Source organism: Rhagoletis zephyria, unplaced genomic scaffold (assembly GCF_001687245.7).
Source record: "Rhagoletis zephyria isolate East Lansing unplaced genomic scaffold, Rhagoletis_zephyria_1.1 Rzeph_scaffold_05245, whole genome shotgun sequence".
In the NCBI taxonomy this organism is placed as follows: domain Eukaryota; kingdom Metazoa; phylum Arthropoda; class Insecta; order Diptera; family Tephritidae; genus Rhagoletis; species Rhagoletis zephyria.
In genome coordinates this window covers 30896-43900 of record NW_016162328.1, presented here as the reverse complement: position 1 = coordinate 43900, position 13005 = coordinate 30896, and the positions used below count along the sequence as shown (strand labels likewise).

The 13005-nt window shown below is 33.3% G+C and overlaps 2 protein-coding genes across 2 annotated transcripts; one reads left to right on the top strand and one right to left on the bottom strand.

The window, feature by feature from the left end:
* The first annotated feature begins 722 nt into the window (after nucleotides 1-722).
* On the top strand, nucleotides 723-4494 carry LOC108371829 (uncharacterized). The gene is made up of 4 exons (XM_017627436.1): nucleotides 723-852; nucleotides 1400-1585; nucleotides 2363-2501; nucleotides 4338-4494. Exons 1-4 carry the CDS (start codon nucleotides 727-729, stop codon nucleotides 4466-4468), a joined length of 582 nt encoding a protein of 193 aa, XP_017482925.1. The 5' UTR covers nucleotides 723-726; the 3' UTR covers nucleotides 4469-4494.
* Nucleotides 4495-4567: 73 nt separating this feature from the next.
* LOC108371828 (uncharacterized) lies at nucleotides 4568-6760 on the bottom strand. Its single transcript, XM_017627435.1, has 3 exons — nucleotides 6158-6760; nucleotides 4944-5089; nucleotides 4568-4881 (listed from the first exon to the last, which is right to left on the bottom strand). Exons 1-3 carry the CDS (start codon nucleotides 6594-6596, stop codon nucleotides 4654-4656), a joined length of 813 nt encoding a protein of 270 aa, XP_017482924.1. The 5' UTR covers nucleotides 6597-6760; the 3' UTR covers nucleotides 4568-4653.
* Nucleotides 6761-13005: the final 6245 nt, after the last annotated feature.

The following is a 13005-nucleotide window of genomic DNA, read 5'->3' as shown; positions in this document are numbered from 1 at the left end:
GTAGAAATAAGTTATGAAATATTTCGCATTCGTTTTAAATAAATTAGGGTTTCTTTACTGTTGGATCTGCAAAGAAAGAGCCATATATATATAAAAAAAAATCCCTTTAAGCAGCAAGAAAGTTTTAAACGCTTTTGGGAAAGTTTAATCGTTAAGTTTGGGTCCTATAAGGAATGTTAAAGAGAATCTTCCGATTTTGCGTCCAGTTACCAAGGGCAGAAATTCAAACAAGTTTGAAATAAGTCAAGTAGTATTAAATGGTATATTCCCTGCAAACCATACTTTCAGAGCATTCTAAATTGTAGAGAAATTTTAAGGAATTCGTAAAGCTCTCATCGGATTTTTTTGCCGAATTTTCTAAAATAAAATAAACTATTATTTTACGAAATTTCGGAAGACAATCGGTGAAGCAATGAAAGTAATGCAGCTATGTAAAGAATTTATTACAGAATTGTTTCAGAGTTTTTTTTTCGTACAGAAATTTCTTTACAAGTTCATATAATTTTCTTTGAAGATTCGTAAAGCAATCGTTACAGAAACGAGATACTCCTAAAGATTTCGTTAAGATTTCGGGAACTTTGGTTTGCAGGCTTATTTCATTGATTGGGTTTACCTTAAAAAATACATATTAAATACATACATACTTATGTATACAATTTCGAAATCTTTCTTATGTACATATATGCCAAACTAAAAACATTCTTCTCGACCTACCCCAACAGCGAAATGGTTACTCAGTATCGCACCCTGTATATGGAGAATAGAGCGGATACATTGGAAGCATTGGATGGTCTGCCGCAGCTAAAGCACATTCACAATCTGAAAGCGAAAATACTTTTCTCAATAATTGTGGTATGTCGGCACTGTTTTTTTATACTTTTATATAAGTACGTACGGATGTATGTATATGCAAGTAATATTTTCATTCGATTACGCACACTTACTCAGCCGACTTGCATTAAACACTTTAAATTTATTACACTGTCTATCGAAAAGACCACCAAATATAACAATCAGTTACTCTGTTTTTGCACGGTAATGGAGTAGACGCGCACAGGCGTGCGCTGACCGAAACGTGCTAAGGAACAAAGACATTCAATTACGAGGTTTACAAAAAAACGTTTGCTGATTGGCGCACTAGAAAGTGATCACAAATGCCCTCAAGGCATGCACTTATTTTCTTGCTAAAGTTGGCCATGAACAAAAAAAAAAAATTGCATCAACGCATTTGCCGTCAAGTGTAAGCAGTCAAGTAATCTAGACAGTAAAAATGTACCCAATATTATGACTTTAATTAGAGCGATAACTATTGGCATTTACACTATACCATTATTATATTTAGTACTTCGTTATAAGTATTGCCCATTTAAATGCATATCTCTTACCAATATGCTTTCAGTTATCATTTCGCCTGTGTCATGGCATGCGCGAAAGGAAAGTGGTGGAGGTTCGTCGAACTCTAAATTGTTCCGTGGATGCATCAAACGAGATCACACTCACCTTAGATCGATCAGTGCGAGCCTATTTGCACGAAACTGTGGAATCTTTTCCTCTGGGCGAAATTGAACGCTCGGTTTTCAATCAAGTGAGTAAGCTTTATACATTTATTATCTTACATTAACCATTAATTACGCGCATAAAGAAAATCACACAATTAGTCGCATGGGGTCCCCAGTGACCCCAATAAAAGTTTTGAAAAAAGGAGTTTTCAAAATAAAAAAACGAAGCGCGTATTATCAAAAATATTCAAGTACTCTATTATCGTTAACTTAAAAAAATAAAAACTTATTTTCGACTTCAAACTTCAAAAAAAAAATTAGAAACTTACCTCTCCCAAAAAATGTTACGTTAGTGGTCGCATGGAGTCAGGACTTAAAAGAGTAGCGACACATGCATACACGCCGATGTTCCGGCAGTGACTTATTTACATACCCCACGGCGAGTTCGGAACCTAGAAAGGGCGCGAGCATGCTCCAAGCACTCCAAGACAATTTTTTCAACTTGAAATGGCCTTGACCCCATGCGCCTCATTAAGGGTTAAGGCTTAGTTTCTCACTCATCCCTTTATGTAAATTGCGATTGATCGCAAACCATGTATGTATGCCCTGAAACATCTTATCAGTTGTTATACTAAGGAAATGAACCAAAACCAATAATAATTGCAAACCGTTTTTTTGAAGACTCAATGAACAACTTTATAAAATGTGATTTTATTGTGAATTGCATAATCATCTGCTTATATTTGCATGTAATTGTATGATCCTATACCACAATATGTTAGCCTTATTGAGTACCAAATTTTCAACATTTATGCAGCTTATTAAACTCGTGTTTTAAGTAATTGGCTACATTTCTTTCGCAGGTACTTTCCACACTACATGAATATCCATGCCTGGAATCGTGCATAGCCCTCACACACTTTGTCAGCGCTTGCGTTCGTCTAGCTTGGCGCATGATTAATCAGAAGTCACCATATTATCTTGACGGCGATTTCACTCTTGGTAAATTAGTCAAAATATAACTAATTATTTTTCTTCGCACAAACATACATCGCACACTTAATATTAAAGAGATGTAAATCAAAATTTACGATTTTGGAGATTTTATAATACAATTAATTAGCATGATGAGGAGAATATGTTCAGCCTAACAGATGACTAAACTTCCCAACTAAACTAAACCTCTTTTAAAATATATGTACCAACTGTATGAATTGATCAAACTTTGATTTCGTTTTCCCGTAAAATTTAAATTTTTAAATAATTCTGTATATTCCCTGCAAACCATGGTTCAATAATAGAAAGGTTTTGTAATAAAGCAGTCTTCTCGCTCCCACACATAAAATCGGCTCCTTTACTTGTGCAGAATGTTGCTTACTCTATAGTTTCTAGTTATATTAGTAGTAAAACCAAAAATTCTTCATACTAAATATTCGTTGCCGTCACCTTCGTTTGCGTAATTTTCTAGACCAAGTGTAGAATAGCGACCGTTTAGCTATAAAATAACCAAAAATGCCGATTGATAGAACTTTTTACGCTGATTTCAACGATACCAAATTTATTTGGCGCAGGTAAAAAAAAAAGATATAAGAGGTTTATTTGTATTTTTTATTATCACTAAATTGTTGAAACCCAAAAGTAGATCATGATGAAATATGCTATATCGAATTAAAGATAATAGCTTGTACTTTCTAAATAATATAAAATTCTTTAGCATTAATTATGCAGTTTTTTCAAAAAAGGATATTTCATGAAAAAATAATAGTTGTTCGTTTTTTAGTTGTTTTGGTTTAAAAATACAAAAAGCTATAAATTNTTGTTCGTTTTTTAGTTGTTTTGGTTTAAAAATACAAAAAGCTATAAATTATGTACATCAGCTGAAGAACAAATTAATTACCTTTATGGTGACGTCATTAACTTTTTAATCGGTTATAAAGTTCATAAGGTATTAATATTTAAAGTATCTAAAAACTGAACTTTAACCTTCTAGAACCTCCTAATTTTTTTACTTGCGCCAAATCATTTTGGCATGGTTGAAATGAGCATAAAAAGTTTCATTGATCCGCATTTTTCGTTTTTGCATAGCTGAACGGTCGGCATTCTAGATTTGTTCCCGGAAATGACGAATAACTTAAATCAAAAATGCATATTTTTATGTATTGTTTAGTATTTCCATTAAAACACCAAATATATTGCAAATTCGCATAGAATAAATAATACACATTTTACTTCTAATTATATACTTTGCGTTCTTTTTGTACTACCTTTCTACTACCGTTTTCGCAAAAGGCGATCACATTATTCCCCTTTCTCCTACTTCCAAAATACAAATCTAGATAAAGGAGTGTCAAATTTTAGCTGTCACAAATTACACAACCTTGTTTTATTGAACCATGCCTGCAAACCATGTTTTCAGAGTATTCTGAATTGTAGAGAATTTTTTTTTTTTTTGCGAATTTTCTAAAATTAAATAAACTGTGCACACTTCGATTCTTTTACGAAATTTCGGAAGAAAATAATGCTGCTATTGGAATAATTTATTGCAGAATTATTTCATTATTTTCTTTATGTTTCGTACAGAAATTTCTTTACGAGCTCCTGTCAACCACTTCATACAATTTTCTTTAAAGATTCATAAAAATACAGATTTCGGCAGGGTTATTAAACGATTAAGCGATATATCGTCACCTGAAATGCAAAATAACGTAACAATATCGTCACTGAAAGTCATGAGTAATTTTTTTTGTTCATAAAACGATGTGGGGAGTTGCAATTTGATGAAATCTTTCATAGCAATCAAAAANACATATGTATATTTAATCCGCTTTTCAATTTCAGGCTTTCTGCGTCCAGAGAAACACGAACGCCACCCACAGTCTGATCGCCGCTCTGATCTTATCAAATCCTTCTTTTGGCCAGCTCTTATGCAGAACAATCGTTGCGTATTCAAAGCGGTCGTAGCCACTTAGCCTAGCTCTTTCGGAATAGTAGCATGTGGATTAAAGCAGCTTGAAATATCGTATAAGTCTATTTTTATTTGTATATAAAAAATTAAAATTTTAATATCCAAATCAAATATGAGAATGCCTAAAAGTGAATGTTTACTTATGCACTTAAAATTTATTAAATTATAAATAACAATTACGCATCTTTTTCATGTAATTATTGGTTTTAATACTAAACTTATACTGGTACTTTTGTTTGTACATTGTAAAGGATTATAACTGTAGAAATCGATAATATCACTTGGGGAGCTAAAAACCTTTTCTTTAGACTTTTGTTGGCCGATGCCGTAGAGGTCCTTACCGTTAATTTGTCTGATGAAAAGATGGAAATATTGCTGCTGGGCATATATGGTGACGATGTATTTAATCGACGGATCCTTTGTGGAAATGAACAGAAAACATTGGATTAGAAGCCAAAATTATTTTACTCCGAACATACCATTTCTTTAAATGGGCGTACCAAACAAGAGCCATCTTCTCTGCAATTCAAAATATCCTCAGCAGTTGCGCGGTCAACTAGACGATAAAATGATTCAGTCTCGATTTTGCGACGCTCAATCTCAAGGTAATTCGCATCGATATCATCTATGAAAGAAAAGCGAAAAATATAAGCCTATCAGCTACCCTAAAGCAACATGATTTTTATAGTCCAAAATATTCGGACTACTCTGTAACAAAGTCTCTTAAGCCAGACTAACAGATAGGTACTTGTAGAGCAGTCTTCCTTAGAGAGCGGCTAAAATATTTGTTTTGCACCGGTTTTTTTTTAGGCATTTAACCAATGCACTAAGGCTGATATAAGCACTTTCTGCGGCCAAAAGTGCAGTTTTCAACTTCTGCTTTCAACATTTTTACTAAGCGGACTTTATTCTAGATACTCTAGTTAGAAAAGGAATTATAAATTTATGGCCGCAAGGCAACCCTGGTCCTGGTTTGTGCTAGAATTTTATTATACTGGATTTCAGTGCATCGCGGTTTTGTTTTACCTTTGTAAAAATATTGAAGTTTCGAAGTGCATGTTGTGATTATAAAAGTTTAAACATATGTATTGTGCTTGTTTCGTCTCGAGTGTCACTTTTTCTGGTCGATTTCGTCGATATACATATATATCTGATAAAAGGGTATTATATCTACTTTCATTTGGACTATGAATTGTCTGCTCAGACGTCATCAAAAAAACGTAACTTTTTTCAGAAACGTTTCTTTGTAATGGAGTTCCAGTTAAAATAATGCACTTCCGGCCTGTTTAACCCACTTCCGGTTGAAAGCGATAGTCGGTAATACTGCCAAAAGATAGAGCATCACCGACTACCAAATATTTTTCCATTTTTTAATAAAAATATTTTCCTCAATTTTAGAAGGGGACGCGTACTCTAGGATACTTGGGAAATGGGTGATGGGTGTGGTTATGGGCCGCTTTCGCTGATTTCGAAACCAATGTCTTTTAAGATTGTGTTTAAGATTTATGGCCGCAGAAAGTGCATATTTTAGCCATAGTGCAATTCACTATTGATTGATTTAATTTGAATTTAAAAATGCTTATGAAAGGCATCTCAAATCTCCGCACGCCGAGATTGAAGATTTAACATTTTTTAAGGAAGAGTCACTGTTTTTTGTTAATGATTAGTTTTGTTGGTTTTCCGGTGCACTAACCAACTATGACGTAATGATGAGCTGAACAGGTTGTCGTCGCTCTTGAGTGCACCTCTATCTCACTTCTTGCCGTAAGCTCCTTCTCTTCGCACTCATTTTCACTAAGCTCACTCGAAGCACGCTGGGTGTTTCTATGAATCAAACAATGATCACAACAATGACATCGCACAGAATGTGAGCAACTCGAGCAACACCGACACAGATTGTTGTTGTAAACAGAATTGGCCACGTTTGTCACAAAACGCGCGAACAAATTATGCAGAACGGTCCAGTAAACGCGCAAACACCAGCACATAGTACATATGCACATATGTTTGTATTCGAGGGCGCTAATATCAGTTGATGCGACTAATAAAGATGGTGGTACTCTGGGACTTAAATGACGACTCGCACCGGCCGCTTGACAGGATCGATTTATTTGAAGAAAATTGTTCTTCATTTGTTAATAAGATCACAACGTCAAACTAATATCCAATTTAAATAACGCGCATTTTGTATGAGAAACTCGTCATTTGCGCTGTTTAGTGGGACCTTGGGCGTCGACAATCCGCTGATGACCGATCTTTCCGCGTAAAACATCTTAAGCGGGAGCGTGTAGCTCGCTAACTGCGCGCCCGAATTAAACAGTAAGTCATTTAGCATAAATATTAATTACTGACATACATACACATCGCACACGATATTCAAAAGAGACACAACTCAAAATTACACGTTCGTCAGAAAATACGAAAAACTACTTATTAGGAGATGCTAATCATATGGGCAAGGGCGACTTTACCAAAGGTTCTTTTCAACAAATTATAACAAAAATTTGGTCCAGCTTTTGCTGAAAGGTAAATAAAAGTTTTGCGTTTATTTTTAGTGCATAGTTTCAAAAATGCCAAATTTTGAGTTGTGTCACTTTTGAAGATCATGTGAGATATGTCCATTCATATGTACAAATAATTGTGCATATGTTTGTACGTTTTAAACAAAACATTCAACATATTTACATCCATACCTATGTGCATATACATATGTACGTATACATACATACATATATAGTACATTTTCATACAGACATACATATGTACATATGTATTAATTTAAATGGCATTAGCGAAAATGTGTGTATAAATACGAGCAAAATTATAAAAGCAAAAATGTACATATGTATATGTGTATATGTACATACCTATATATCAGCACAAACATATTTTATTAAAATAAAACTGAGAGAACCGAATGAAAACATTATCCCTATTAAATTCCATCGGAGGCGATCATTAATATATGGACATCTGGATGCAAACAAGCACTGCACCAACATATTACATGTTTGTATATACAAGGTGGCGCAAATTAATCATCCTATTCTGTTTTGAATATTTTTTTATTAAATTTAAAAAAAAAGATTTTGAGTGATGGAAATTTGTTTGGACCTTTACAAATTTTTCTGTTAAGTAGAAAGATGATATCCGTCAAATCGCTGCCGCCAGTGTTGGTACACATTCGTTCCCGTTTATCACATTTTGTATGAGTTTCCGCAAGATTTCCGGCGATAACTGTTCGCTTTCCTGCCGGATATTCGCTTTAAGGGCTGCGATTGTCTGAAGCTTGTTGGCATAAGCCCGCGACTTCAAGTAACCCCAAAGAAAGAAGCGATCAAGAAGAAGGGTTATTAATTTTGCGTCACCTTGTTTATTTATGTACATGTGTACATCTCACAAGTTCAATTCATACATTATTTTTCAAGCTTTCACACAGGGCAGTTTAATGTGGGATTGTCGCCAAAGTTCTCACGTTACTTTTGCACCAGCATATGCGTTAAGATACCTTGTATGTACAAAAATATGTATGTATGTACATTTGTAAGCGCACCCTGCAGAAAAAAATTATCAATTGATAAAAAATAACCCATTTACCGGTAGCATTTTTGCGGGATTTCTATAAAATATATAACTTGTCGTCGGCCGCTGTGGTGTAGTGGTAAGCAGTGCGCGCTTTCACTCCGCAACGCCTGGGTTCCAGCCCTGGTCAAAGCATCATCGCAAAAAAAATATAGAAAAAAGGTTTTTTCTTAACAGCGGTCGTCCCTCGGCAGGCAATGGCAAACCTCCGAGTGTATTTCTGCCATGAAAAACAGCTTCTCATAAAAATACAATCGCCGTTCGGAGTCGGCGTAAAACTGTAGGTCCCTCCGCTTTGTGTGACAATATCAAGGCGCACGCCACAAGTCGGAGGAGAAGCTCGGCCAAACACTAACATATGTGTAAGCGCCAATCTATTATTATTATGTAACTTGTAAGTTAGCTACAAAACGCTAGCTTAAAACTAGTTGAAAAATAATGCAGGAGTAATGCAGAAGTATTCGGGAGATTGTTTTCTTAAAAAAAGTTTCTATTAAAATATCCTCATATAAATTTTACTTTTAATACACTTTTTTCTGCACTCCACATAGTCAAAAACATTAAATTTTAAAATATTGCTTCTCGTGTTGATATTTCATGTCCAAAAAAAAAGTTAGTTGACATCAAAACGCAAGCCACCCTTGACTATTTCGCGGCCATCCCCAAAGAAAGTATACAGATAATAGTGACCTTTAGTTCCTTCCTAATCAATTTCAAGTTAACTTATGTATCTAACTCATTTCCTGCAGGACATGCATATGACTTCGGTGATCCAGTATAATAATTGCACACCCGTTTCCGGATTGATAACTACAATTCGAGCTAATTCCAACATATACGATTCGATAAACTTGTTGATATATATCGTCACTGAAATGGATAACGTCGTGACTAATATTTTTGAAGTGAAACTTCTTTAGCGGCGGTTGGTTGGTTGGGAGTAAATTGGCAAATTCAACGGAAATTGCACACGGAAGTGGTGCAACGGAAATGGTGCAACGAAAATAATGCAACGGCAATGGTTGGGGATGAAACAGGTGTAATTTGACAAAAAAATTCTAATAAAAGCTTAAAGAATAACACTTGGAAAAGACCAATACAAGAATGAAAGTAAAGGTAAGTACGTACATAGATAAAGAAAAGGATAAAGGCAAAGGTAAAAATAAAAACTAAAACAAACATGCGTAAAGATAAAGGCAAAAATGAAGACCAAGGTAAATTTTAACACTTATATATGGGCAAAGGTGAAAGGAAATATGAATGTAGATGAAGAAAATGATAAACATAAAAGTAAAAACAAAGATAAACGTAAAGAAAAAGATGAGGAAGAGGATACCGATGAAAATAAAGTTGAAGATAGAAGAAGAAAGATTAAAATAAAGGTAATTACAGATAAAAGGATATGCATATGTACATAGATAGAGACACTAAGACTCGATCTGGGAACTGTTTTGGACTTTTAGAGATTTTTGAATTCTCGGGACTTATCGATATAATAATCAATAATTTTTTCGGTTTTGTTATCGATATTTTTATCGATTTTGTAATCGAAATTTTTTCGATTTTGCTATCGATATTTTCGGAACTTATCTACATATATAATAATCGATACTTTTATAGATTTTGTTATCGATATTTCTATCCATTTTGTTATCGTATATTCATCGGTGTCGTTATCGCTATTGTTATCGGTTACTTATCGATTTTGTTATGGAGTATTTATCGATTTTGTTATCATTACTGATATATTTTTTATCGATTTTGTTATCGATATTTTTTATCGATTATTTATTAAACTTGTTATCGATATTTTGATCGATATTTATCGATTTCGTTATCGATTTTGTTACCGATTATTTATCGATTTTGTCATCGATTTGGTTATCGATATTTTTATCGGTTTTGTTATCGATATTTTGTTGGATGTTACTATCGATTTTGCTATCGATATTTTCTTGGATGTTACTATCGGTTTTGCTATCGATAGATTAAAGATAAAAATGAAAATAAAAGAAAACAGAATAACATAAATGTAACTAGAACGAACAGGGAAAGAGGTAGGCACCTAGATAGAAAAAAGACACAAAAAGATAATTTTAAGCAAAAAAATTTGTGTATATTGGTTATGAGACAAAATAGATATGAAACGTAAGTTTCACTTCTCCAGTGTGGCACTTACTTTTTTTTATAAAACGATGTGGGGAGTTGTAATTCGATGAAATGCATCATATCAATCAAAAAGTGAATTTTGAATTTTTTATTAGTTATGACTTTTTGCATTTCAGCGAAGATGTTTTTACGTATTTTTGTATTTCAGATGAAGATATGTTAAGCTCGTGTTGCCACAATATTTTTATTTTTTATTTTTACCAAAATTACCAGAAAAAGTAACCAAATTCAACAAAAAAACTACCAGAAGATTTGTTTAATCAGTCAAGTTTTCCCAAGTGGGCCAACCAAAATTGATTTTTTATATGTCATTGGCCGATTTTGAAAGCTCACATGGTGCACAACAACGAAGCTTTTGCGCTAATTTTAATTTTTCGATGAGTTATTTGCAAACAAATTCTTTTAAGGTTTTCACACTTTTTCCAATATTTCAGCAGCCATTCATTCGAATCTTATGACTTTTTGAAAGCAAATAAAAAACCTATTGAGCAACAACATAAAGTGGTCAGTTCGTAAAATGTCGTTTTTACTTCAACAATTTAATTTTTTACCCATTTCTCATATTTGGGCTTAGAAAAAAATCAAAACACATTATATGCGCAAACCATTCAATTTTATTTTCATAAAAAAATCATGATAAAAAAAATAGCAAGGTAGAACCGCTGAGAGGAATTTTTTAAATTCTTGACGTTTGCAAGCAATTAAACCAAGGCGAATTTATATAAGGTGGTGTTACTAGCTCAGCTGATTTTGTGTATGTGTTTCGCCGCACGGCTTCTGATATCAAATTGAAAAATTTTGTTTGAATTTCTACACACACTCTTACAGATTTTGACAGTTTATGCCGCCAAAGCAAAAACAAAATACATGTAAATTTTTGTTTTTGTACTCCTGCTTTCACCTTATATTAATTCGCCTTGAATTTAATTTTAAAATTTTACACACAAACTCACACCCACATTCTCATTTTCAATCTCAAAGAGCAACAACTTTGACCAATTACTTTTTTTTACTCTCAATCATTTTAGCCGGTTTAAATGCAACCGAGACCATTGCAACCTAATGTATGAAAAGCAAGGCGAAGACGACCGATAGAGTTTAAAATCGGAATCTAAGAGGTTGTCGTCTGCAGACGAATCGTTCCGTTTTGCCTATCATTCTTGATACAAATTAAGGCTGTATGTTTTTATCATTATTAATTACCGTATCTTTCAAAAACTTAAAGTAAAAAAAAATTTAAAAAATGAAGTATAAGTTCGGGCGAAACCGAAGTTTATATATCCGGCGCAGATATAAAATATCGTGGTTTAAATTAAAGTTCTCTGGCACCAGGGTTGTCACTTTGGTAAATTATTACAAAAATTGGTAGACAAAATTTTCGTTGGTAAAAAGGTAAATTGTTTCACATTTTTGTAGATTTTTGTTAAAGTATTTTGTTTGCATTTTGAATTTTGTCCCCGCTTTTATATTTATATTTAAATTTATTTCCAAAAGTGTAGTTTTCTTTATTGCATTAATTTTCGAATGCTTTAGTGTCCACTTTTTATATACATACATACATATGTTCATCGATAAAAGGCGATTTTTTCGTGCTCTATTCAAAACTCATTTTACGGGAATCTAGAGGAGCTTTTGATTGTCTAAACATTTAAAGTGTTTCTTTAAATAAAAACAAAAATGGATAGATGGACAGATTTGTATTTACACGCTATGATTGTACAAAAAAAAATAAAAATAAAAAAATCACCGCCAGTTTTTATAAATGGCTATAGTTAAATGATAAAAAACACGAAAGACCGGCGACAAATACTTTTAATAAATGGGAATTTTTAGGTGCAAATTGTTGGTTATAGTAAAATTCCATGGGCTAGAAAACCGCACACCGAAAATGGTTCTAAAAATTCAGAGAAAAAAGTTCGAAATTTAGACGAAATGTTTTTGAATTTTTCTCAATGTTGTAAATAGCTTGAATCCTTGATTTTTATAAGTTTGGTTAAAGCGCAAACAATATTCTTATAAAAAGTAGCGAAAAACATTTTTACTTAAAAAATATTAGGGCTGTCAGGATATTCTGCATATGCTCTTGGATTTGCATATTCGTCGCATTTTGGAATACACAACAATAACATGCACACGGTTCCCATGACAGCAAGAAAAAAATTTGCAAATGCAATTCCAACAGCAAATCCAAGACCACTTCCACATCATCCTGAACAGCCCATTGTGATTATTTAAAAAAAAAATACCAAGTGCTTTTTTGAGTCACTGTATTAGCTTTCAATAACTTCAGTTGACGTTTTTTAATTTAGTTTCATCACTTTTGCTTCTGGTATTAAAAACAAAAAACAAGCGCGAAGATGTCATTAATATGAACTCAAATACCTTCAACATTTTAAAATGAGTAAACATTTACATAATAGTCAATCTTTGAATTCATAAAAGTAGACATATTTGGGTGGTTCACAAGGTGTCGTAAGTGTCGTATTGTCGTATGTCGTAAAGTTTTTAACGGCTAAATAAATGTTTAGAGGACTTGAAATCACCACCAACTATTTTTTAGCGGTGTGGAATTTCATAATAAAACTTTTAAGTTAGCTTGCGAATTCCTTAAATAGATACAGTTTTAGCCGTTTAAAGTTTATGACATACAACAGTACGACAGTATACAACACCTTGTGAACTCCCTTATTGTATTTTAAGTTCTAATTGTGACCTCCTCGTTTTTTAATGAAGAAAAATAAACTATGTAGTCTCGCAAGAAAAACGTGCGCCTTTGAATTCCATCACGGA

Excerpts from the sequence above, each read along its gene's own strand:
- LOC108371829 (XM_017627436.1), top strand. The coding sequence starts at position 727 with ATGGTTACTCAGTATCGCACCCTGTATATGGAGAATAGAGCGGATACA. Across the intron at positions 853-1,399 it reads TACTTTTCTCAATAATTGTG|TTATCATTTCGCCTGTGTCA; the intron begins GTATGTCGGCAC and ends ATATGCTTTCAG. Across the intron at positions 1,586-2,362 it reads AACGCTCGGTTTTCAATCAA|GTACTTTCCACACTACATGA; the intron begins GTGAGTAAGCTT and ends TTTCTTTCGCAG.
- LOC108371828 (XM_017627435.1), bottom strand. The coding sequence starts at position 6,596 with ATGAAGAACAATTTTCTTCAAATAAATCGATCCTGTCAAGCGGCCGGT. Across the intron at positions 5,090-6,157 it reads TCATCATTACGTCATAGTTG|ATGATATCGATGCGAATTAC; the intron begins GTTAGTGCACCG and ends TTTCTTTCATAG. Across the intron at positions 4,882-4,943 it reads TACGCCCATTTAAAGAAATG|GATCCGTCGATTAAATACAT; the intron begins GTATGTTCGGAG and ends ATTTCCACAAAG.